This window comes from Salvelinus alpinus, chromosome 23 (genome assembly GCF_045679555.1).
Source record: "Salvelinus alpinus chromosome 23, SLU_Salpinus.1, whole genome shotgun sequence".
Lineage (NCBI taxonomy): Eukaryota > Metazoa > Chordata > Actinopteri > Salmoniformes > Salmonidae > Salvelinus > Salvelinus alpinus.
The window spans coordinates 26,245,381-26,273,053 of record NC_092108.1 but is presented as its reverse complement, the minus strand read 5'-3'; the positions used below and the strand labels follow the sequence as shown (position 1 = coordinate 26,273,053).

The 27,673-nt window shown below is 46.5% G+C and overlaps 1 protein-coding gene across 10 annotated transcripts in view; it reads right to left on the bottom strand.

The window, feature by feature from the left end:
* The window catches only part of LOC139550672 (zinc finger protein 521-like), a 161,241-nt gene that overhangs the window by 59,829 nt on the left and 73,739 nt on the right, over positions 1-27,673 (bottom strand). For 3 of the 10 annotated variants that reach the window (XM_071361719.1, XM_071361727.1, XM_071361721.1), the window contains exons 4-5: positions 11,771-15,327; positions 11,292-11,385 (exon numbers count right to left, since the gene is read on the bottom strand). In XM_071361719.1, the coding sequence (XP_071217820.1) occupies positions 11,292-11,385; positions 11,771-15,327 (3,651 nt within the window). The remainder of the gene's footprint in view (positions 1-11,291; positions 11,386-11,770; positions 15,328-27,673) is intronic. The other 7 variants (XM_071361722.1, XM_071361725.1, XM_071361728.1 and 4 more) reach the window with 3 other exon arrangements.

The window sequence follows — 27,673 nt, the reverse complement described above, 5'->3', positions numbered from 1 at the left end:
ACTGCTCAACTGTTGGAACAGCGTGTGTTAACAGTAACATGGAAATGTACTGTATAATTATGTGGAATAAATCTCTGAAGGGAAAACATACATTTCCCCTTGCATCGGAGTAACATAGTTAGAATTAATATGTACGCCAATATTGTATAAGAGGGAGATGTTTAAGAATTGGGTTGGTTATTATAATAATCACTTAGTTTCATTATAGACGTTGGTAATCTTTCAACCAATTTTTTTGTTTACTTTTTTATTTATTACACCCACATACAGTATAAACACACAACTTTTTTTTATGTAAACACAAATCCATAACTTTCCCCAACACCTCTGCACTGGAAATGTAGCTAGATAGAGTAGGTTTCGACTAATAACCAAACTTGTCCAATCAGAAGCCTGGGTTGTAGGCGTCACCTTTGGTGACCCAGAGAGCCCCTGGACAGGTGGGCGGTCGGCCCCTATGGCCCCTGAGCAGGGTCCGTTTTGGCAGCGACCGGGCATGATGAGCAGCTGGGTCACAAACACTAAGCACATTAATATCTTCTTAATGATAATAATCATTATGGCATAAGCACCTTCCCCAAAGTGGGCCGGATTGTGGGAAGTGCCAGGTTAGCATCATTGTCGTCTTTAAGGTAAAAAAAAAAAATGAAATAATGAGCAGTATATCTCACAGCACAGACGCCATGATAATGACAGCCAACGCTAAAGCACTTAAGTGATAATGTGATTTTTTTTTAAGAACATAGTCTCGGAAAAACGCTTGACATCTATGATCAACATTTATCACTGTATATGAACAACAGACACATGGAATATATTACACCACGAAGGAATGCCAACCAACCACAGCCTACATTTTGTCTACCAACTAGAATAACACATTTTCTCTCCAAACCCCTCCATTTCAGTGTTGTTTATCCACCACACTAGACTTTGTGGGACCACTCAACCAAAGTACTATCTTCCAGAGCTTCCCAATCCATGAAGCTACCACATCCTCACAGTCTTTCCCATATACCCTCCATCCACCTCATTTAATATAACTGTCACTGTTCACCTATCATAGGCTATTATCTGTCTCATCCACGTTCATTATTGAAGCTAATGATATGTTGTCCTCTCTGTTCCCCATTGAAGGAGGACTACATTAAAAGTCTCTTACTAACTTAATTAGTAATTATAAATGTTAAAGATTAATCAGAGGGAGAGTGGCTTAAGGTTTGCGTCTCCAGTGGGACAAATGGAAAGACAAAGGGCTGCGTCGCCACAATGTTCACTCTGAACCCTTACGGAATGAACAGAGAAGAACAACTCTGAACATTCTACCACTAACGCCAAACTAATGCCTGTCTATGTCTGAGTTAAATGTATTGTCTTTCAAAAAATCTGCATAGAAAATGTGTCAATTAAATATGGTTAATGCAACAAAAACTATACCCGATAAATTATATTACATTTTTAGAACAAAACCATACATCTAAGCTCATAAACCAAAAAACACTGAATTTGGTACAGTATTTTACTTTCTTTTACTGTTGATTAGGCAAAACCACTATACAGTACGCTCCAGCAGTCTTGTCATGCTCATCACCTACTGTAGCGGGGATAATGTTGTAACAAAATGCAACGTATAATAATGGTAACAGATGATGCATGCAGGACACACATTATCCTCCACATAACACACATTAAACAACAACATAACTCACATTATCCTCCACATAACAAGATTGAAATGGATCCTCTCAATTAAAACCGTGATACAGACTAGATCTGCGCCACACCGACAATTCCACCTCAGCAGAGTCGAGGAACTGTATTAACACTGATACATCAACATTAATGCTTAATATGTACTGTAGCTTTCATCCTGGGAGTTCCTGTGGGAGTAATACTGTATGTACTGCAGCTTTCATCCTGGGAGTTCCTGTGGGAGTTCCATTAATGAGGAAGAATCGCCCAGGACCATCTCCTCTCCCAGTGTTCCGGAGTGTGTTGACGATGGAGCCAGAGGGGGCTGCAGTCACGGAATGGAACAGGGAAAACAAGCAGTAACTTTCTAAGATGAGGACGGGAAGAGTTGTGGAGAGGTGGAGGGATAAAGTGCAGATCTGTTTTCTCCTCATCTTGTTAAGGTTAAGAGGTCAAGTGAGGAGAGTCTACTGAGTCTACTGTCTTTTTATTGATCTAAAAGGGACATTGCAATTGTTTTTACCCTATAGTACAATTCTGAGTACAGTAAACAAAAAGCTAAAGAAATGTTACACTGAGACAAACAACAGGAATACCACACTGGGGGAATGGGAGGGGTCTACATTACTCATTTTTTACTGAGTATTTTCCTCTAGAAATGACTGGTGTCCATTGTCATGTGTCTGCCCGTCTCCTTGAGAGGAGAAATGGCAGTGCTGCTATCACACGGGACGGGACGGGGACGGGACGGGGGGGCTGGCCGGTGGCCCACAGCACCTGAAACCTATTAGAGAGCGCTTCAGAACATTCCACAGGGTTCCTCCACTCCGCTTCACATTGGCCAGAGGGCATCATAAAGGTCTTCACTGAGAGGGTTGCTCACTAAATCAGATGCCCGGTAGTTTTTTCGTCCACAGACCCAGTGTATTGTACAGCTGGGACAGGCAAGTTGAAACAACAATACAACCACCACTGCGTGAGAGAGAAGGGATAGATAGGGCTTCTAAAATGTCCAACAAGAGTTAAGACAATCTGGCTCTTGTTGTTGGTGTTCAAGTCGGGCAATACAGCATGGCAAAGGGAAATATGACTACTAGAGCAGTGTAAGGGCCCCAGAGGGGTGTGTCCTCAGTCTTCTGCTGTACTCTCTGTTCACCCACAACTGTATGGCTTTACACGACACCAACTCCATCATCAAGTTTGCTCATGACACCACGGTTGTAGGCCTGATAACCAACAACGACAAGTCAGCTATGGAGGAGGTAAGTGAACTGGCATTGTGGTGTCATGACAACAACCTCTCCCTCAACGTCAGCAAGACAAATGAGTTGATTATTGACTTCAGGAAGTAGAGGAGGGAGCGTGCCCTGATCCACATGAACAGGACTGCAGTAGAGAGAGTCACGAGTTTTAAGTTCCTCGTTGTCCACATCACCAAGGACTTTTCATGGACCAACAACACCACCACTCTTGTCAAGAGGGTTCAACAGCGTCTCTACTTCCTAAGGCGGCTGAAGAAATGTAGCATGCCACCCCAGACCCTCTCCAGATACTACCGCTGCACCATCGAGACTTTCCTGACTAGTTGCATTACGGTCTGGAACGGAAATTGTGCACGACCGTGCACGACCGCATCAGCCCTCCAGTGGATGGTGAAGATGGCCCAGTACATCACTTGGATCGTGCTACCACCCATCCAGGACATCTACTCAAAACGGTGCCTGAGCACGCAGCATCATCAAGGACCCCACACACCCCAGCCACGAGCTGTTCTCTCCCTTACTGTTGGGCAGACGGTATTGGAGCATGAGGTCTGATACTAACAGGCTCAGAGACAGTTTATATCTACAGGCCATCAGACTGATTAACACTTGAACTGGACTGACCACCTGCTCTGATTCTCCGCACCTTAGCAAACATTCACTCACTCATGCACACACCCACACAGACATACACACACAAATATACATTCATGCTACACACATCACAACTGCTGCTACCGGACTCTTATTACACTGCTCAGTTCATACACTGCCCCCCAGCCCCTCCTTCCCCAATACACGTATAAATATTGGATTATAAATTGAGCCTTCCTGTATTGTACTTATGCTAAAATGTTGATTCTATTCTACTGCCATTTACTTTATGTTCGTATTCTTATTTTTTACTATTTCTTATTGTTGTTGTCCAGAAGGAACCTGCAAGTAAGCATTTTGTTGGACGATGTATACCATGCGTATCCCTTACATATGACTAATGAAACTTGAAACTAAGGACAGCGTGAAGAGCTCTTCTGAAAATATAAAAATGAAATACGAAAACGGAGGTCTTTATCAAAATATAACTAAAATGTCAAGAATGACTTTAATCTAACAACATACTCTAACAGATCATGTTTGTGTTCAATACTTTGCCATCTGGACTCATAACAGCCAGACCCCAATAGTGCACTCACACTAAGAAACAAGCACACAGAACCCAATGCCAACTTTACCACGCTAGCTAGCTCTATCTATGTACACACCACTGTCCCTGCACTGTCCCTGTGTTTAGCTGCAGCATCAAGGTCCATCTCTGTGCTCTGCTCTGCATTGGCTGGCTCTCTGTCTGTCCAAGCCTCAGTGTTATGCTCGGTGGGTTTAGCTCGATGGGTGTCTGTGGCCTCTCCTCTGGCCGCCCGTGTCCATTTGCTCTGCGGGTATGGCAGGCCCGAGCTGACAGATGGCAGCCCCTCTCCTCCACTCCCGTTCTCTGCTCCCACTCCGGAGTAACACAGTAACTGTTTTTTCCTCCGACGTTGACCTTGCCGCAGCCAGCCAGCAATCCAGGTTGGCACTCCGCCTTTCGAACAGGAGGGTAATGAAGTCCAGTGCAGCTCACATGATTATTAAGGCTTTGGCGCTGGGGGGCCTTTTGAGGGGCTCACGCTCTACCCCCCTCACCTCTCTTCTCCCCTCCCTTCTCCTCCCATGTCTGTCGTTCACACACCGAGCGTTGATGAGAACAGTCAATCGTTACACAGCACTTTGGAAACACCAATTGTGCGCCATTTAGAGTGTTCCAATCCTTGGGTACATCTCTTTAGCTGTTTGTTGTTGGTTCATAGCCATAGAATCTGCTTATGATAAGTTATGCCACTGGAATCTTTATTGCTTTTAAGTAGAATAGTTGTCTTATATCACAACCGGATGTACTGCTGTAATTCCTCCCAGCTGACACCAACACGGAAGGACTATGTCAGGACTAAAGTTTCATCAAATGAAGCTACTGTATATAGGTGACAACTTCTAAAGCCAGAACACCACGCCACGTCAGTCTATCACACCACCACGCCACGTCAGTCTATCACACAACCACACCGTGTCAGTCTGCCACGCCACGTCAGTCTACCACACCACACCGCCACGCCATGTCAGTCTACCACACCACACCGCCACGACACGTCAGTCTACCACACCGCCATGCCACATCAGTCTACCACACCACACCACCATGCCACGTCAGTCTACCACACCACACCGCCATGCCACATCAGTCTACCACACCACACCGCCATGCTACGTCAGTCTACCACACCACACCGCCATGCCACGTCAGTTTACCACACCACACCGCCATGCCACGTCAGTCTACCACACCACACCTTCATGCCACATCAGTCTACCACACCACACCGCCATGCCACGTCAGTCTACCACACCACACCGCCATGCCACATCAGTCTACCACACCACACCGCCATGCCACATCAGTCTACCACACCACACCGCCATGCCACGTCAGTTTACCACACCACACCGCCATGCCACATCAGTCTACCACACCACACCGCCATGCCACGTCAGTTTACCACACCGCCATGCCACGTCAGTCTACCACACCACACCGCCATGCCACATCAGTCTACCACACCACACCGCCATGCCACATCAGTCTACCATACCACACCACCATGCCACGTCAGTCTACCACACCACACCGCCATGCCACGTCATGTCTACCACAACACAACGCTAGCCCTGTAATTCTCCCCAGGGCAGAGGGAGGCATCTCTCTCCAGGCACACTCAGTCTGGGTCACACAATGAGAGGTCGTTCTGCGATTTGAGAGATGTGGGTTGCAGCATTGACCTTTACTAAGGTAGAGCTGTCTGTTTGCACTGCTCCCATAAGCCACCTCCCCGCCTGACTGCTTAGCAACCCCCTCGGACCGGGGCGGGCCGCGGTGCGCATGCTCCGATGGCCTCCGTGACATCTAGGAACCTCCGGGGAGGGACAGGAATGGAAGGGTTAATTCTGATCATACAGTATTTATAGGCCAATTCAGAACAAGGGTTGGCATTAACACTCTAAAGGAGACATCCCTCCTGTATATCAATAAAACATAGAAGAGCCAGGACTGGAGCACAGGAAGGATTAGCCTTCTACCTCAAGCTCATTCCAGGTCTGCCGAGAAACCAAGCAGTCTGACATGGTAGCTGGGCTAGAGCTACAACAGACACATTCGTCATTAGGTAGAGTACTACAACAGTATCTCCTCAAAAGGATTTGCCAAAATAAAATCACCATGGTCACATGACATCAGCCTACCAATCACAACAGAGTCCAGACATTGTTCGCTCAAAACCTTGTGCAAACACACCGTATGAACTGTGGGAGGATCACATATTGTCTCACATGTTGGCCTAGTCTGTGAGGTTTGGGGAAATATCAAGAAAATCACTATATAAGGACCATATCAGACTGAGCTTGTCTGGCCTAGCAACAGACCATCATAACAGAAATACCTTTCCAAGAAGAGTACATTCACCGCAATGCTGTAAAAGCTTTTAATAGAGACAGTCTATGAGTTAAAGGAGAACTTTAACTTTTTTTTTAAGGAAGAAGCTAGAATCCAGTCAGGTAAAAACTGTGCAATTGAATGTGTCGAAACTACAGATAGTATTTTTCTTTGCAGCCCATCTCTGTTTCTCTATTCTCCTCATGGACTCCACATTAGTCAGGCAGAGAGGTATAATGTAACGGGAAGGAAGGTGAGCGTAATTGCATATTAGCAGCAGCACACTCGACTGCGCGGGAGGTGACTGCGCTAACGAATCGAGAGGAGTTATTATTAATCACCAATTAATACAAATCAGGCTAGAAATCGCACTCAGTCTACAGTACGCATGGCTTCCTTTTGTTTCCAATGGCTGATCTGGGCTGGTCAGAGTGAGGCTGGTCTGTTCTCTTATTTATTTCATAACATTTAATCGAGTTCCTGTTGCTGTGGTATGTTGTGTTGACTATTGGGTTTTAGAGTCTGATCCAACCCCCTAGGATTGAAATGAGAAGCCTGTTCCACTATGTTTGTTAACAGATGACATGTGTATGTGCTTTATGAATGAGATGAATTCATTGCAGAGCACAGGTTATTGTTATACTGTCTGGTGGTAGTAACAACAAAACACTAGAACCATCAAATTTCTTTACGCAACACGAAAATAAATGTTATTTAATGGAGTAGTGAGTGAGTGTGTCGCCACTAGTGAAGAGAATGACAGAGACGGCCTAATCAACACACCGTTGTCCAAACTGCTCCAGGGACCCACAACCAGGAGGAAAGGGATAATTTGAAGCCCTTTAGAAGGCAATGAAACGAGCATTTTAGCCTCAACTACAGCTATACTTCTCTATTTACTCTATCATCACTAAAACCCAAACACAGTAAGGGTTGCCAGATTGGTGGTTCATATAAAAAACTAAACAACAAGCCTTTTAACCTCTGAAAACAGCTATTCTTCCTGCTTTACTACATCACTAAAAGCGGAACACAGTTAGGGTTGCCAGATTGGTGGTTAGTATGAAAAACGGTGTCAGAGAGAGTCAGGGAGGGAGAGATAACAGAGACAGAGGTTGAATCTGGAGGAGGGCTAGAGGCCTCATGCTCCTCACCCTCCTCTGTCCAGCTCTGTAACGGCCCACAGTGACCTGCTTCACACAGAGCGGCCAGCTGTACACCAAATGTGCCTTTCCCTCTCCGCCCCGAACCTCGTACCCTACCCCTCCTGTGCCCCCCCCCCCCCCCCCCGCCCAAGCTGACCAGGCCACTGGCTCCGCTCTGTGAGAGGGAGAAGGCTCCTCCCTGAATTGGCTGCAGGCTCAGCGTTGTCCTGTCACCAGCCCAAAAAACGGTAGAGGTGACCCCAAAACCACTTTCTGGAATGTCCTGCCCTGCTGCCTAGGGTTTATTTGTTTATGATTGTCCTTCTGAGCCTTGCCACCTTGGCTGGAGTAGCTTGGACTGGACTAGTATAAAAATATAGGATCAGAGTGGACACCAAAATTGTGAAAATGTGAGACCCTTCTTCACTTTTTAAGCATCATGCTCACTGCCCATGCTTTTAAAAGGTGTCATTGGTCACTGAAATCCACAGAGGGATATTTGAGACAGTAGGATAAATGGGTCAAAAGTCACCCCCCATGAGTTCACGGTGAGGTCAAAGTGAAACGCTGTGGAGAGGTTATGTCCCATTGGTTTAAACCCAACAAGCTTAACTGACATATGAAGGAGCTTCAAAGGCAAACAGTTAAAAACAAACAATAACATGAGCAAACAAACAACCCATCTAGAGCAGGGATGGGCAATTCTGATGGTGGTGGGGCCCAAGAAAAATCTTAACTCATCATGAAGGGCCGCGGTGTCTCGCAGGTCTGCATACCCACATCCATACACACACGTAGTCAGAGCTGGCTCTAGCCTTTTGGGGGGCCTGAGCAACACATTTTATCGGCCTCTTGACAGCGGATAATTTTTTTTTAACTGCGGGCCTACAAAAGGGGGGCCACACGCCGGCCGCCAGTTACCCATCCCTCATCTAGAGTGCTTGTCTCATACAACCCAAACAGATGATGATTGACACAAATGTGTTGTATCCGTGTGGAGGATGAAGAATTCAGAATGCCTTAATCAACATCCTGCACAAAGAAAGACACGAATTAGGGATTTGATAGTCGACAACCACAACAACTGAAAGCAATATAAATCTGTTTTGTCGGGCACCCTCAATTCTGTAAGTGCGCCATGCCAAAAAAAACTGTAAACCAAAGAGTGGCCAGCTGTCTTCTGGCCTGCTATTAAATTGCTCCTTGGATGGTGGCAATATCATTTTTTTCTCCATAGGAGTATCACACCAGGTCCCCAAACAGAGCGACCAGCTGTACAGCAAATGTGTACTGATCCATCTGGGCCCTAGCAGGTTGCAGCCTCCATCTTAAGACACTTGGGTCTGTTTCCAGTGCTTGGCCAGAGCTGGTCTAGCCTGGTTAAACCAGACTGAACACAGAGTCAACATTGTGAACACAGTGTTGAGTTTGGTTCAACCAGGCTAGGGCTGGTATGCAGTGTACTGTCCTCCTTCATTCACACCCATAGCCACCTCCCTCCTTCCCTCCCTCCCTTCCACTTCCAAATGATCATGCTAAATGTTGAGAAGCAATGCACCAGAGCTGTGCTTTCTGTCGTCATGCGAGCATAATATCCATGCATCAAAATGTGCTGGCAAACGTACAAACAAGGCCACAAGCTAGCTAGCTCTTTGGTTAGGAAAGCGGGGAGGAAGGGGAGACAGAGTGCACTTGGTTTACGGTCAGAAATGACTTGTTCCATACACTTAGCGACAGCGTTATGTCACGCCACATCACTATATATAGTTATCAGTGTTAAGCAAAACCACTGTGGGTAGTGAGGTATGAGTGGAGCAGGGCATGGGTTGAAAATAACACCCCTATGAATCCAGCTCCTGCTCCATTACCTAGGCTAATAACGCTGAGAGCTGAGCAGAGATGACACGAGCCCCGTTTCCCCTCTCTTGTGCAGATGGCCATTAAAGTGAGAAAGTGTCCCTTTTTCAGGGAGAAAGAGACGTTATTTAGAGCTTTTTCCAAATGAGGGTATTTCAGTTTTTTGGGGGCCTAAATTGGGTTTGTGGTAATTACAGCCTGCTCCAGGTTTAACCCTCCCATTGTCGGTGAGGGAGAGCAGAAAGAGAAATGCCTCAGCATATAAAACCAACCAATGTCAACTCTGAACAATGTTTGTGTAATAACATAACTATAGGCAATTAACCAAAAATTACAAAAAAATGACAATTACTTTTTATTGATTATATCTATTTCTCTTTTATCTATTTGAAGTATATACGTTCTTTAACAAAATGCATTCGATCAATCAATATTTGATTTTGATCCATTGCACATTTGTATTTATTCCAAATAAAGTAATTTCAGATTTGTTTTTCTGAAACTGTTTGGATTCTAACATTATGGGGGAATAGCATGCCTGTCTGTGTGGCTAAAAGACTTAAAGTAACCAGTAGGGGGAGGTGTTTTGAGAGGACTAGCGCTAGCATGGTGATGTATTAGGCACCCCCAGTAAAGTGTAGAGAGAGCAGATCAGATGAATACAAACCAGCCACACACATAGCTACACACTTTCTCTCTCTCTCTCTCTCTCTCTCTCTCTCTCTCTCTCTCTCTCTCTCTCTCTCTCTCTCTCTCTCTCTCTCTCTCTCTCTCTCTCTCTCTCTCTCTCTCTCTCTCTCTCTCTCTCTCTCTCTCTCTCTCTCTCTCTCTCTCTCTCTCTCACACACACACACACACACACACAGCATACAGCTCAAAATCAGAAATCACATGCCTGTGATTGTTTATGCACAAACAGTGTGTTCCTGATAGAATTGCCCACCGGTCCTTATAGAATTGCCCACCGTGTTTAAATTCACCTGCGCCTAGAAGCGCGTCCCAAACAGAGAGGCGGGTTGGTTCCAGATCAATGAGTCTCTCTCCCACTGAAGACAACAGATAATGCAGTGTAATGAAAGAGACGCCAAACGAGTTGAATAAATGAATGAATAAAGGAAGGTGAGACTGGAATTCAGACGCCTACTTACTGCAGGCAAGAAAGAAAGAAGCCTGGGTAGTGAATTGTGTTTTCTCTGCAAATGATTCTACCTGCATACAAATGAAAGCCAAAAGTAAAGACATTTGAGAATTATAGAACAGGAGAGGGTATGCTCTTTGTGTATTAATTAAGCATTCAGAATATGAATGTGTTGAATGACATTTGAATGAAGGGTATTATCTAGAATCTTGTCTGATGAACTTAGTCTACATGCATCAAATTGTACTACATTGTTTTCCTACATTTCATACAGGATCAGGCATTTCAGCGTTGACAGACAAGAATGTCTGAAAATCAAAAGCAGGCTCACACATAATGTTCATGCTTGTGCATCCCAGAGGCTTTCATCACAAATTCACAAGGTATAAAAATAGAAGATTTTATATTCTATAGTTCTGCTTACAGTAATTATTTTTGTTACTACAAAGGGTGTACTGCAATCTGGGGAGAATGTGAAAGATTTAAAGCCAAATATGAAACAATATGCTCTGGATAAGAGCGTCTGCAAAATGAACAAAATGGAATGTAAATGGAATATCTTCGGGAAATATGTTGAATAATTAAACAATATATCAACAGATATTCCTTTGTATGACTACATTAGACAGTACCTCAAAACAAGTGACCATAAACATGGAGAGAAATATGAAATGAGTCACCTCTCCTACCTAGCATGTGATTGGCCACGTGGACCTGGATGTCCCATTCGCTGTAGAAGACCATCTGACACTTGATGCACTGGTAGGTCTTCTTCTGAGCAAAAGACCAGGAGGAAAAGACAACACAAGGACACAGGGTTTTATACTATGTCAATGTCACATTCTTACTGAGCACTCTGAGTAGTTCTGAGCAGTTCTATGGCTACAAATCTGAAACTAATGTGTATACTCTGTGATTAATTAACAAGCTCACTGGACAACCAAAAAACTCTGATTCTTTTCTAATTTGGTAATTTTATAAGATACGTTTTATCATATAGGGGCGGTTTCCCTGAAACAGATGAAGCCTAGTCCAGGAATAAAAAGCATGGTCAATAAAAAATCTCCATTAAAATAGCTTTTTAGTGTAGGACTAGGTTGAATCTCTCTCAGGGAAACCGGCACCTTTTGTTTATTTACATTATATTAAAGTCCATTACCTCCTCAGTCTGTGAGGGGCTTGCCCTGGGCATGGGGGAGATCTGTGGGGTCCTGAGCTGCCCGCTGTTGCTGTCCCCTGCCTGTTCCCTGTGCACCGTCTGGGCGTGGTTCTGCAGCTCCGCCTCTGACTCAAACTTCACATTGCAGCTGGTACATCGAGTCTTGGCGGCGCTTGAGGAGATAGAGGAGGAGGACGATGACGATGAATGGGCCAGCTTGCCTTTCCCCTCCCCGGGGCTGAGACTCTCCATATGAGCGGTCCATGCTGCTGCAGGCATGGCTGGGGTCGTGGCTCCTCCCCCTCCCTGCTGCTGCCTACCTCCGTTCATTACCTTGGGGCTAGAGCTCTTTGAGCCAGCGGCGCTGACACACGCGGCACACAGCCCGTACGGCAGCCCGTTGATGTCTAGCTTCACCAGGTCAGATTTGGACCGGAACTCCTTCAGGCACGAGGCACACTTGAAGAGCTTCTGGTTGACCTGGTGGTGTTGTTGGTGATGATGGTGGTTGTGGGAAGCCAGATTGGTGGTGCGGCCGATGGGGTGGTTGGTGGACATTGTGCCAGTCTTCTGCATGTGGAAGGTGCCGTGAATCTTGAGCTCCAGGGTGGAGGTGACGGTCTGCATGCACACCACACAGCGGAAGCCCGTCAGGGAGTTCCTCAGGTCTGGGTGCATCTGGCAGTGCTCCATGAAGTCCTCCTCGCTCTGCAGGGGCATCTTGCAGATTCGGCAGCTGCCTGTGTCTAGGCTCTTGCTGTGGGTGACCTTGTGCTCGGTCAGTGTGAGCAGCGAGGGGAAACGCTCTCCGCAGATGGGACACATGTAGTGCTTGACGGGACCCAGGTGGGTTTGCATGTGTTCCCTCAGACCTGCCTCTGAGAAGAAGGTGCGTTGGCAAACGTTACACTTGTGGGTGCCCTTGATCAGGTCGGACTTCCTCTTCGCCATGGCGCTCTCACCCGGGCGGATGTTGTGGTCTCGGAGTTGGTGGTTGGTGAGGAGGGAGTCCATTGTGTACGATGCCCCGCAGATGTCGCACCCGAACAAGGGGTCAGCGGTGTCCACTTCCTCCTCACTCCCATCATGGTTGTTTGGGGACTCCAACACGCCCCCTGATCCTGCCACCCCTACACCATGGCTGTTGGTCAACAGACCCTGTAGCTCTGCGTCGTCCTTGGCCGCTGGGTGGTGGTCCACTCCTCCGGTGGTGGATCCATTGGCGCCACAGTTCTGGGCCTTTCCCTCGAACACACAGTGCTTCTCCCTCAGGTGCTTCTCCAGAAGTACGATGGCTTGGAATGCTTTGCTGCAGAAGCGGCAGTTATACTTCTTGCTGTGGGTGGTGATGTGGCACTGCAGCTCCACCTCCGTGCCGAAGGACTCCCCGCAGAAGATGCAGCGGTGGGCCCGGCCCTGGTTCTCCAGGTGGCTGTGCTTGACATGCAGCTGCAGGTCGGCCTCGTGCCTGAAGTCCCAGTTACATGAGGTACAGCGGTACACCTTTTTCTCGTTGCTGTGCTTGACGGCCAGGTGGAGCTGAGTGGACACCTTGGAGTCAAACACTTCCTGGCAGAGAGTGCAGCGGAAGAACACGAACGTGTGCATTTCCAGCAGGTGTTTCTGCAGGTCGTCCACTGAGGTGAACTGCTTGTCGCAGCTCTCGCAGATGTAGTAGGTAGAGGTGATGGTGAAGTGGACCGTCACATGCTTCAGCAGGGACTCCTGGTTGGGGAAGTCCTTGCTGCACTGGGGGCAGGTGAGCTGGGGCTGTATCCCGTCCAGGTGAGTTTTCAGGTGGGTCTGGAACAGGTCCAGGCTGGTGTACTTGGCCCCACACTGGTTGCAGATGAACTCGCTAATGCCACGATTGCCACGAGAGGAGGAACCATGAAGGAAAGATTGATCAATCGATATGGGTGAGGAAGGGCTGAGGGTCCGCAGAGACTTCTTCCCATTGTTGATGTAGTTCAGCGCCAGCGGAATGTTCTTGTGGTTTTCTTTGATGTGCTTGTTCAGCTTCAGAACGCTGTTGAAGATTGGCGAGTTGGTGCAGTAGGAGCAGGAGTACACCTCCACGACGGGCTCCTTGGGGGTCACCGCCAGGGGGGAGTCGAAACGCAGGCTGCCTGCCTCACAGTGGGTCTGACGGACGTGCTCCTCCAGCGTGGCTTCGGTCAGGAACCCCATAAAGCACTGGGGACAGAAGAAGGCATTGCTCTCCTTGGCCACGGGGCTGGGGAAGCTATGGGAGCAGCGGATGTGTTCTTGAAGAGCGTTGAGGTTGCTCAGCACCTCAGTGCAGAAGTTACACTGGAGCAAGGCGTCGGGCAGGCTGGCCACCAGGGCGGCATGGTCCTCGGCGTTGTGCACCTGCTTTAGGTGCTCGCTCAGGTTGAACAGGGAGGGCAGCAACTCCAGGCAGAACTGACAGGTGTGTGCCTGCTCAGGTTTGTCAAGGTGCATGGTCCGCAGGTGTATCTGAAGTACGGCCAGGCTATTGAACACCTGCTTGTTGCAGTAGATGCAGCTGTAGGAGATCTTGGGCTGCTTGGAGGAGCGTCCCCCGACGTCATGTGAGGTGTGCTGGGCAGCCCTCTTCCTCCTCCCCCGGGTCTTGGGCACAGGCGGGGCGGCCTCCACCATGGTGGAGCTGTCGACGGAGAGGTTGGAGTCCGGGGTGGTGCTGGAGACGGAGGTGTAGCCCACAGTGAGTAGGGAAGGGCTGTTGCTGTGGTTACTGGACTCAGGGAGTTGGTGGATGTCCATGTGGGCATAGAGGTCCTCCACGGAGAGGAAGTGCTCGGAGCAGACGGCGCAGCAGTGACCTTTGCGGTCGTGGCTGTGGGCCTGGTCAATGTGTGTCAGCAGGACGCCCTCATCGCTGAAGGGCTCGTGGCAGTAGATGCACTGCAGGGCACCGCCCAGGCCCCCGTCCTCTGATGGAGAGCACTCAGGGTGGCACTCAGCGATGTGCCTCTGCAACTCCTCAGGGACGTCAAAGCCCTCCTCGCAGCGGCTGCATTTCCTTGTCTCCTTCAGCTTCCATTCCTCCTTGGAGAATCCACTGCCTGACCCCCTGCTGCTGCTGTCTTTGCCCCGCTCGTGGACCTGCATGTGTCCGTGGAGGGAGCTGGAGGAGAGGAAGCCCCGGCGGCACACAGGGCACTTGTGGGGCTTGTTGGAGGCGTGGGTCTTCATATGGATCTTGAGGTGGTCGCTGCGTGAGAAGGCCGAGTCGCATTCGCCACAATGATATTTCTTGTCGCCGGTGTGCAGCTTGACATGCCGGTCGCGGCTGCGCTTGTGCTTGAACAGGCGGCTGCAGAAGGTGCAACTGAAGGGGAGCTTGTCACCGTGGCTCTGCTCGTGGCGCTTGAGGAAGCTCAAACGGCTGAAGGACTTGTCGCAGAACTGGCACGGGTACGGTAGGCCGGGGCCCCCTTCATCCTCGCCAAAATCATAGTCTTCGCAGTGGCCGGGGGAAGTCTGGTCTTTACTGGATGGAGATGATGCAGTCCAAGAACAGGATGGGTCATCATCGAGATCAACACCGTCTGTACATAGATACAGGTAAATAGAGAGAGAAGAGAGAGAGAAGAGAGAGAGAGAGTGGAGGGGGAGAGAGAGGGAGAGAGAGGTAAGAGAAAGTGGGGAACAAGAAGGAGAGAGAGAGGTGTTTTGTCAGATTGCATTAGGAACTCATTTGTCTCAGCTCTGTTAAATAGTACAGGTTGGCTGCTGTGGCATTAGTCATTATGGTAATTGCAAGGTAGCTAAGTATGAGTTTACATTCCTTTGTTACTTTGACATTTTTTCTCTTGTTACTGCATTATGCTTGCCTCTCACAGGAAACAATGCCTCATCTAAAATCGTACATTTCAACCTGCTATTTAAAGTATAATTACAGGTAAGGAAAGAAAAATGAAAACGCTTTTACCACAATTAACCTTGTATGGGGCCATGTAATGGCTTAGCCCACCGTGACTCACAATGCAAACTCTCTGACATTTAAACCCCAACACAAGGCAATGGGGAGCTTCAAGATGTATGCCCCACATGAGGTAAATTAGGACATGTTTATTATTCTTTAGCAAATACCTGAATAGTTTCTATGAAATAATAAGCTTTAAAATGACCTTACGTCAACGGAGACAAGAAAACAAAAGTCAAAAGGGAGATTTGAAACAAAGACAGAAATTGAAACACACTGTACATAAATATGCAAAAACAACACTCTCGTCTCGACTGCAAAATGAGCAACTTTTTAGGAGAAACGCGGTTTGTTCTGACCATTAATCTGTTCTAGATATTAGATTATAGAATATTGGCTGAGCAGATTGAGTGTTGGCTAAACCGAGACATAAGGCAGCCGGTGCTGGATAGATAAGGTGTGCCAGGGGGCACTGTGAAGGGTTAAGGTGAGGTCAGAGAGAGAGTGATGGGGGGAGTGTGGGGGAGGATAAATACCTCACCCAAGGACAAGCAGGTGCAGTGAATGACCTGGGGACATCAGAACAACTGCCAATGTGCCCTCGCTTTTATCGTTATCACAATTGGTTATTCGTTGAGATTGCAATGGTGCGTAACACAGCAGTGTGATATAAACACCAGTTTCCAGGATGTTCAAAAGGTGACGGACCACTTCTTCCCTCCGCCCAATTCTAAGTGCTGTGAACTTCTTTACTTGAATAAAACCATGTAATCTCACCCCTTCAGAAAAAAAGCCCAAGTCAAAAGGCCAAAACTTGCATTGGAATGGGAAAAACAAGAGGAAACTGCACAGATTTATTTTACTTATTTATTTATGGGACGGCTGGGGGAAAAGCATAAAGCCTCCATCATTCCAGCATCCAACCTTCCCCTTCACCACGTTATCTTTCAGCTGACATATACTGTAAGTCTCTCTCTCCCTCTCCCTCTCTCTCGTTCTGTTGTTTTTGATGGTGAGAGAGATCTGCCTTTCGTCAGGATAACATACCATCACTGAGCACTTACAGCCGTCATCAGGGCCTATCTTCAGGAAACAGATGGGGTCGGAGGTTATTCCCCTGCCCCCCCACTGCCCCCCACAGCCCACTTTACACAAGCTCTCACTCAAGGAGCAGGCAGAAAACCAAAGCATCTACTGACTTTCTTTATCCAGTTCATCCATGTTGTTTTATTCTGCTTTGAGGGAGGATGGGTGAGTCAGTGGAATGCCCTCCCCCACAGAGTGGGAGGATCTGCGCATGCACACACACACACACACACACACACACACACACACACACACACACACACACACACACACACACACACACACACACACACACACACACACACACACACACACACACACACACACACACACACACACACACACACACACACACACACACACACTCTCCCAGGGTTGGAGTAGACAGCGGAGCAGAGAGGATTGACCCTAACCAATGCCTTATAGTCAAGCATGTTAGCTAGGAGACGAGACCAAAACAAACAAACACATATATAACAAGATATATACAAGGCAAAATCTAATTCCGCCTGTCTTAAATGATGATGGCATCGCCGGCAGACATTGCAATGCTGTCAAGGCTGCCTCCTCCCTTCTTTGTTGACTCTATTATTTATATCATGTCTTTATTACATTGAGCTGCATACATTAGTTAACATACAAACCCAAGAGTGGGGAGTGGGAGTCATGAGTAAGGTACACGTGGGCCATCATTTGAGTTGAACTGTCAGATGCTTAATTGACTTAACATGCTCCATGGTGCCACATTGTTGATTAACACAAGTGAATTGATGATATATGTATGTAGACCTTATAGCTGTGTTGACATTGGACCTGTGAGTACAGTATTCCAGGAACTTTACTGTTTGTTAATCATACCTGTGAAACCTAATGTCTTCTGAATGATATCTACGCTGCTTTCTCTGAACTGTTGCTATTCCCACTAACACTTGACATTGTTTTGAAAGGATGTCGGTGTACAATTCAAAAGACGCACTGATATGGCTTTTGGCAAACAGGTGGTTACTGAGCCCTCGTAGCTAGTACTACTGAGATAACTTGTGTTCACTATACAACATATTTTATATGTTTTGCTGCCCCTATCATCACCAAGGCATATTTTATATGTTTTGCTGCCCCTATCATCACCAAGGCATATTTTATATGTTTTGCTGCCCCTATCATCACCAAGGCATATTTTATATGTTTTGCTGCCCCTATCATCACCAAGGCATATTTTATATGTTTTGCTGCCCCTATCATCACCAAGGCATATTTTATATGTTTTGCTGCCCCTATCATCACCAAGGCATATTTTATATGTTTTGCTGCCCCTATCATCACCAAGGCATATTTTATATGTTTTTCATATATCACCATGGTGGTAGCACTTGAGGACAAGAGCTCAGGTAACCCACACAGACACAACCCCCTCCCCAACACACACCCACACACACCGCCAAGACAAGTGTGTGAACAACGGCAGATGGAAAGTACCGTTCAACCCCAGGAGACCTAAGAGGAAAGAGAGAGAGAGAGAGAGAGGCTCTGTTTTTTCCCTACTTCACCCAGACAAGAAATGCCCAGGCCTCATCAGCCTGAGTAAATAAAAGCGAGGCGAGCAGGCCTATACTTCCCCGTCCGTCCGTCTCTGGGGCCTGTGCACGCCAGAGCTCTCTGCGCCGCTGCCAAAGGGTATTCTGAGGCCTGAAAAAGTACACCCTGGAGCTGAAGGGCTGTTTTTGTTGGCCTGCCAAGGCCTTCCTGAGCATCCTCCAGCCAACAGCCTGTCACATCCTGGGAGGAAGACCTCCATCTTAGGTCCCTCTCCCTTGCTCCTCTCTCTCTCTCTCTGGGCTCTGGAGTCTTTAATCTCTCTCTCTTTATGGTCTCTCTCTGGGTTCTTTCCCCTCTCTCTCTCTCTCTCAAAATGCACTCCTGCCAGACCAGAAAGAAATGCGCTCTCCCTCTCTCTCTCTCTCTCTCTCTCTCTCTGGGCACTTTCATCTCTCACCTTCTCTCTGGGCTCTCTCTCTTACTCTGGACTCTCTTTCTCTCTGCACCTCTCTCTCTCTTTCCTTTAAATGTCTGCTACACAGAACACAACAACTTGGTTGCGGGGCTGATACAGGGGACAGCTGGAAACTCATTTGACATCTGTTAAGTAAGAGTGTGCTCGTTCTCTAGCTAAGACTGGTGCATTACAAATATCGTTTTTTTAAGCTAAATTTAAATATGTTATCTTTCTTGGTTTGTTCTGAGTTGGAGGTCCACAGGGAATGGTGGCACTTAAAAACAAAATCTTTTGTGGCTCTGTTCACTACTTATTACAAAAGAATCTTGGCATATCAGCTTTCACTTAAATGTATAACTACTATAACTTCTAACCTTCATCGAGGCTTCAGTGAAACACTCAACCCTGATGAAATTGTAGTACAACGTTGCCACCTAATGCACATTCAAATGTCATAAATCAACACTGCAGAGCTCTCCCTGTCCTCTGCCGTGCCCTGATTGTTTTACTGCTGAGGATATCTGGAAATGTGCATGTACACCCTGGCCCATCTACTGTTGCTAGCCCCAATTCTGCTCTGATATCTGCTTCACTGATTTCTGCTCTCGAAAAAGCATGTTTTTTTGCACGTCAACACTAAAATGGATCAATTGAAAGTGTGGGTTCACAGCTCCAATCCAAATGTGTCATTACTGAGACGTGGTTAAGAAAGAGTGTTTTGAACACGATGTTAACCTTTCTGGTTATAACATTTTTCGGCAAGACAGATCTTCCAAAGGTGGTGGAGTGGCAATCTTTACCAAGGAACACCTTCAGTGCTCAGTTGTCTCTACCAAGTCTGTTCCCAAACAATTTGATTTGCTTGTTTTAAGCATTAAACTTCAAATAGCTCTTTGCTGCTCTGTCATTACTCATCCATAAATGTATATTCTTATTCCATTCCTTTACTTAGATTTGTGTGTATTAGGTAGTTGTTGTGGAATTGTTAGATTACATGTTAGATATTGCTGCCCTGTCGGAACTAGAAGCACAAGCATTTCGCTACACTCGCAATAACATATGCTAACCATGTGTATGTGATTTGATTTGATTTGTTGACTGTTGCTGGATGATATCATCCATCATCAGCACCGGCCTGTACCCTACCTGCCCTAAGCTCTCTCCTGGCCTCTTACACTAAGAATCTTACACCTCTTACACTGAATCTGTCCTGCTAGGTGACCTAAACTGGGACATGCTAAAACCACCTGACCAAGTGCTAAAGCAATGGGACTCCCTAAATCTTTATCAGATTATTATCCAACAAGGTATGACTACAAACACCCAGAAAATGCTACTCTCCTTGATGTTATCCTTACAAATAATCCTGAAAGGTATCAGTCTGGTGTTTTCTGTAATGACCTTAGTGATCACTGTTTTACAGCCTGTGTTTGTAATGGCTGCTCAGTGAAACGACCTGTCCTGAAGTGTCAAAGACGCTTGCTAAAGAACTTTAATGAGCAAGCCTTCCTTCATGACTTGGCTTCTGTAAATTGGTATAGAATCCTCTTGATCCCCTCTGTCGAAGACGCTTGGACCTTCTTTTCTATATTTTCAGTGGTATTGTTAACAAACACGCCCCCATAAAGAAAATGAGAATTAAAAACAGGTTCAGTCCCTGGTTCGACTGTGATCTTACAGAGTTACTCCACCTCAAGAATTCAATTTGGCGAAAGGCTCGGCACACACATACTCAGGCTGACTGGCTCTCGTTCAGGCAAATGAGAAATAAGTGCACTCAGGCTATCCGGAAGGCCCAAGTGAGTTACTTTAAGGAGCAGTTCTCTCTCTGTGGGTCTAATCCCAAGAAGTTCTGGAAAATGGTTAAAGACCTGGAGAATAAACCCTCCTCCTCATAGCTGCCCATGCCCCTTAATGTTGATGATGTGGTTGTTATTGACAAGGAGCACACGGCTGAGCTCTTTAATCACCATTTCATTAAGTCAGGATTCCTATTTGAATCAGCCATGCCTCCTTGCTCATCCAACATTTCCTCATCTCCCACCCTTTCCAATGCGACTAGCCCACGATGCTCCTCCCTCTTTTGCCCCTGTCCCACTACAAAGTTTCTCCCTGCAGAAGGTCACTGAGGTGCTACAGGAGCTCCTTAAACTTGACCCCAAAACAACAGCTGGGTCAGATGGTTTACACCCTTTCTTCTTTAAGGTTGCTGTCCCTATCATTGCCAAGCCGATCTCTGACCTTTTTAACCTGTCTCTTCTCTCTGGGGAGGTTCCCATTGCTTGGAAGGCAGCTACGGTGCGTCCTTTATTTAAAGGGGGAGATCAAGCTGATCCAAACTGTTATAGGCCAATTTCTATTTTGCCCTGTTCATCAAAGTGTTGGAAAAACTTGTTAATAATCAACCTACTAGCTTTCTTGATGTCTATAGTATTCTCTCTGGTATGCAATCTGGTTTCTGCTCAGGTTATGGATATGTCACTGCAACCTTAAAGGTCCTAAATTATGTCCCCATTGCCCTTGACTCTAAGCAATGTTGTAATGCTATTTTTATTGACTTGGACAAAGCTTTTGATACAGTAGACCATTCCATTATTGTGGGCCGGCTAAGGAGTATTGGTGTCTCTGAGGGCACTTTGGCATGGTTTACTAACTACCTCTTTCAAAGACTGCAGTGTATAAAGTCAGAACATCTGCTGTCTCAGCCACTGCCTGTCACCAAGGGAGTACCCCAAGGCTCGATCTTAGGCCCCACACTCTTCTCAATTTACATCAACAACATAGCTCAGGCAGTAGGAAGCTCTCTCATCCATTTACAGTGGGGAGAACAAGTATTTGATACACTGCCGATTTTGCAGGTTTTCCTACTTACAAAGCATGTAGAGGTCTGTAATTTTTATCATAGGTACACTTCAACTGTGAGAGACGGAATCTAAAACAAAAATCCAGAAAATCACATTGTATGATTTTTAAGTAATTCATTTGCATTTTATTGCATGACATAAGTATTTGATCACCTACCAACCAGTAAGAATTCCGGCTCTCACAGACCTGTTAGTTTTTCTTTAAGAAGCCCTCCTGTTCTCCACTCATTACCTGTATTAATTGCACCTGTTTGAACGCGTTACCTGTATAAAAGACACCTGTCCACACACTCAATCAAACAGACTCCAACCTCTCCACAATGGCCAAGACCAGAGAGCTGTGTAAGGACATCAGGGATAAAATTGTAGACCTGCACAAGGCTGGGATGGGCTACAGGACAATAGGCAAGCAGCTTGATGAGAAGGCAACAACTGTTGGCGCAATTATTAGAAAATGGAAGAAGTTCAAGATGACGGTCAATCACCCTTGGTCTGGGGCTCCATGCAAGATCTCACCTCGTGGGGCATCAATGATCAGATTTGCCACCAATGCTCCTTATAGGACACGTAACAACACAGCATGTCCTTCCTCTATTAGTTGTCATGTGTTGCTGCCATGCTATGTTGTTGTCTTAGCTCTTTATGTAGTGTTGTGGTGTCTCTCTTGTCGTGATGTGTGTTTTGTCCTATATTTTTATTTATTTTTCATTTTTAATCCCAGCCCCCTTCCCCGCAGTAGACCTTTTGCCTTTTGATAGGCCGTCATTGTAAATAAGAATGTGTTCTTAACTGACTTGCCTAGTTCAATAAAGGTTAAATAAAAAAAATATATAACAATAATCACAACCTAACAAAACTACCCACCACAAACACAGTCACTGACAAACGAACACACACGCGCGCGCACACACACACACATGCACATACACAATCACCCTGAGCTTCCATGCCAGTCTACACTCTCTCTGTGTGCCACCTCTCTTCCATGTTCATTTTTAGCTCTCTCTCACTGAGTAAATATGGCTGTTCAAATAAGCCCTTCAGCCAGGGACCTGCTGCCATTACTGCTCCTGCACACACACAGACACTGCTCTTAACGACCCGTAAGCTGACATGCGCTTCACTTCAAGCGTTTAGTGCAAAAATATAGCTACAGTACAGTATCTGTTAGTTCAAATTGGTTTGTTTCTGTGACCCCATTCTTCCTTATGTCTTCACTATAAAACATGTTGAGAAATGAGCAGGAATGCAGCGAAGTCACAGGTGTGGTCATTATGGTTTAGGTGGGTGAGAATATGAATACGTTCTAGCATCTCATACTCTATACTTCTATAGTGCAGGACTGTGCAGTGCAGTATAGTGTAACTCCACCTCTCTCTGCCCTGTCATCAGAACTAGGACAATTTGACAGAAGAGGTGAAAGCATGTTTCCCCTCCCAGCTTGCATAGCATGATAAATTAGACCAGACAAGCCTCTGTGTCAGTCTATGGCCTCTACCCCTAAATCACCGCTATGGACATCAACTTTAACGACTGACGACAAGCTGCTAGTGATTGTTTTTTTATCCAGTCATAACGCACAGACAGCATTAAGCTTTTAAGGGCCATGCTTAGGGAATGACTCACTGTTGGCACCTGTGACTTCCTGTCTGGGTTCCTGGGAGTAGTTCAAGGAGTCTTATCTCTGCCTGACAGAACTAAACAGGGGTGGCTAGAGCACCTCGTCTCTTATTCCAGAGACAGACGACTTTTATCCAAATCCACTACCTTATCTTATCAGACAAAGGCTTTAGGAGATCTTCTGTCAATTCTACCGCTAGACTTTTGTCAACCACCTGTTCCATATTCTCAGTGTTGGGGAGTAATCAACTACATTTAGTTCAACTAGTAATTTCATTTAATTTGGTAGTAGCTTGGTGGTAGTTGAACTAAATTCACATCTCGGTAGTGTTTTCAGTAGTTAATTACTGTTTTACCATGTCATGGTGTAGCTAACTTTTGGAACTACACACAAGTGTTTTGCTAAAATAAGATAACATATGGGTGAAGTAGGCAAGAATGTCCTTTCTTTTTCGACATGAGACCTGCCTAATTCTCACTTGTTGTGTTTAATTTAAATTTGGCTAAATTACACATTCTGTTAACATCTGACTCTAGAGTGATCTGTTCTTGCAATTTGTATTCTATGACATTTCAGATTCAGATAGTTTTAAGTAGTTCGGATGAAGTGAACTACTTTTTCAAAGTAACTTCACTTAAGTAAACTATATTTTTCTTAAGGGTACCATTAGTGTAGCTTAACTTCTTCCACTGTGAAGTAATTGGAAGCTTCCCCAACACTGCATATTCTTATGATAGAGAGAACCGGCAACGCACCTTTCCCAAATCAAAAAAACGACTTTATATCATACCAGAAATCTTTATAGGGATTTTCCTAGGAACTGTATCAGTGCGCACGTACATGAGTGAGGGTGCGTGAGTGTATGTGTGCGTGCGTGGTCATGCACGGGTGTGTGTGTGGTCGTGCGTATGTGCTTGAGTGTGAGTGCACAAGCTTGCGTGTCTTTGTGTTTCGCACAGCAAGGATTGGCGATTCATTGAATAAACAAAGAACTGCCAAAGCGTCTGATATAACGCTGTGACCCTACTTCATATTCAGAGAGAAGAAGAACAAGGCATCCTTTATGGCTACTGGTAAAAGTAGTCTGACAATCCCCTCAAGACTGTTAATGTGTCATTGTTGATGTGTCATCTCAAAGCACATTCTGAAGCTCATATCAAACATGATATCATGTTTGAACAACACAATATCATCTTCAGTGCTTTATGTGACACAACCACTTAAGATCTAATAAGCGGAGGCTAGAAAGCTGCGAGAGGCTTCAACTTAGCTAGCTAAAGAGACTCCCGTTTCCCTCACATGAAAAAAGAGGTTTCAATGGTTTCAATTTACAGGCTAATTCCAGTTCTCCTCAGATGACTGGATCATTGAGCCGACTCAGGACCCCACACAGAGCTATTGGAGCGAGCCCAGCCCCAAGGCTTGACATACAGTACCACTGCTACACTGCTACACTGCTACACTGCGACAGCCCTGGTTAAAAAGAAATCACATCCAGTCAAAATGGAGTGCTGAACATTCCCAGCAGCACTCAAAGAGAAGTGCCAGGTAGCCAGACATGGCTTATTGCACCAGTCTCACACATACTACCGCTGACACTACACACAAACATAAACACACACACACAAACATACATACATACATACACAAGTAGAACTAGAATATTGAGTGTCCTCTCTTGCCCATTGGAGATGGATTTAATGCCAAGCTTTGCATGTCCTTGCCTTCCCACCATCTCTTTCTTTAGTTCTCCATCTCTCTCTCTCCCCCTCTCTCTCCTCCCTCTCTCTCTCCCTCTTTCCCTATCTTGCGCTCTCTCTCCCACTCTCTCTTAGCAAACACAATATGTTTTTTAAACATCAGTGAGAAATGTCAGGCCCTGCTTTCCCCCTGCCAAAGAACAATCAAATCTGACATGCTACGGGAAGAGAGGGAAGAGGGGACTACAGCAATACTACTAAAGGAGGAAAAAAGAGGGGCAGGAGGGAGAGAGGGATGGGTGCATTACTGGAGGACAGAGAGAGAGAGGGAGGGAGGGGGGAGGGGTCGAGAATGATAGAAGGATGCGCTTCCCAGGGTTTCAGCGGCACCTTAGCAACGTGTCGCTTCCTGTAACGTCATGCTCACAATGACACGCCTTGTCACAACACAACACACACACCAAAATGGCAGTCAAGGGGAGGCTTTTACACAGGGCCTGACACTAGAAGCTGGAACATTAAACTGCTGCCTAGCTGTCTCAGTGGCCTGGGGTCCATTATACCGGCCTTCACGGCTCTGTCTGCCCCAACCACGGGGAAGCAGAAAACTGTCAACTACTTTGTCCACATTACCCATGTCCCCCAGCACAGAGAGTAGCACTTGGTCACTGTCCCAGAAATCACAGTGCCCCAGTGGCGTCCCAGGAAACATAGACAAATGGAGGGCCAGCGGAGGGAAAGTAGGGCGGCCAGTCATCTTTTACGAGCTGGGGCCTTTTTCTTTCCATGAGGACATGGAAGGGGAGAGTGAGACAGAGCGAGGAGAGGAGGAGAGGGATTCCATTACTTATCATGGGTCTTGATCCCACTGTTCTGACGTCTTGAAGACAGACGAGACGTGTGAGAGCAGAAACCACTGAACATATTTTTCTATCATAAAAGAATGTGACAGAACATGGAAAAGGGACATGAGAGCAAGATGCATATGATGTGTCTCTTATAGCCCCATGTACAATATCATCATGAAGATTAACCTTAGTGTTCTCCTGGAGTCAATGATGAAACCATGCCAGAGAAGACACACTGTGGCCACCAAGAATAATGAGATCTGGTAATTTTCCTCACCCCGGCTATTCACTGTTACAAGATCAGCCCCGCCATAAAGCATTGTTAACTAACTTAACAGTATACGAGTGTGATTGTGGCTGCTGATGGAAGCTAGAGGAAGAACAGATAGTTGACCATGGCAGGTACTGCAGGAGAGGAGAGAACACACTAACAGGAAGGAGGCTCTGCCCCGCCCCAGGCCTTGGCCGGACCACTAGCCCCCGTGGGCCTCCCAGGGGGAGAAGGAGGGGGATGCAGGGGGGAGGAGGGGTGACAATCTGTCCCCCAGCACGGCCCATCACTCCTGCCTCACTGCACTGGCTCTGAGGGAGTGAGGGAGTGAGGGAGGGGGTGCTGGGTTGGATCTGGGTACTACAGGGGGCAGTGTGTACTGGCCCCTTTCCCTCACCAATGCGGCAGGCTAGGCAGGCAGGCTAGGTAGGCAGGAATGCAGGTAGCATGTAGGCAGGCAGGCTAGGTAGGCAGGAAGGCAGGTAGCATGTAGGCAGGCAGGCTAGGTAGGCAGGAAGGCAGGTAGCATGTAGGCAGGCAGGCTAGGTAGGCAGGAAGGCAGGTAGCATGTAGGCAGGCAGGCTAGGTAGGCAGGAAGGCAGGTAGCATGTAGGCAGGCAGGCTAGGTAGGCAGGAAGGCAGGTAGCATGTAGGCAGGCAGGCTAGGTAGGCAGGAAGGCAGGTAGCATGTAGGCAGGCAGGCTGGAGACCCAGTGGACAACTAGCCAGCTGGAGAAACACAGCATTCCGCTACGTTCTACCATCCTCTTACACCTGGTTTCACCTTCTTCCACACATCACAGAGGGGGAATTTACATGGACAGTAGTGTTTTATTTTCCCTGTTAATTTACTCACAGAGAACGTGATTTATGTGATAAAACTTTTTTAAATAAATATATACAGCCATGGAAATATGCTGTTACTCAATGGTTTGCTGCTTCATTAAAATCGGGTTGGCTCAGCAACTTCCTATAGGTGCTATCTATTACTTATGAACCAAGTGCTGGACTCAAAGTGCAAAATAAATCATTTTTTCATATGCATACTGTCATGGTGACCCACTCAGCCTAATTATACAATTTGAAGAATTAGACACCCTAATGAAAAAAAATTAATCTATGGAAAATGTGTGGATGTTTACTGCTTGAACCACTTGAGTAATCTACCTCTCAGCAGCATGTTCCATTCAGGGGAAAGCGGAGGTCAGTGAACCTTTCAACCTCCTACCACTGAGAACACGGCTGATGTTTAGACAATCGTCTGTTTCAAAGACCTCCGGTGTCTCAGGGCACTGAGCTAGCTACAGTACTGAGCCAGATCAAGCATGGAACCGAGGAGAGGCTAACAACAGACAGCTAGACAGATGCTAGGTAGCCTACTAGTCTTAGAATGCACGCACCAGAACACCCTGAACCTTGACCTCTAAGCCCTGACCCTGCCTTCCCCTGATTAATCCACTCTGGCGCTCCGTTTGATATCTCGTCAATGCCATGTGGTCTTGTCAGCACTATAACAACTCCAGACAGTCCAGGAGGGAGTGGAAAACATGCACCACTGAGGAGAAGAGAGGGGGATGGAGGGATAG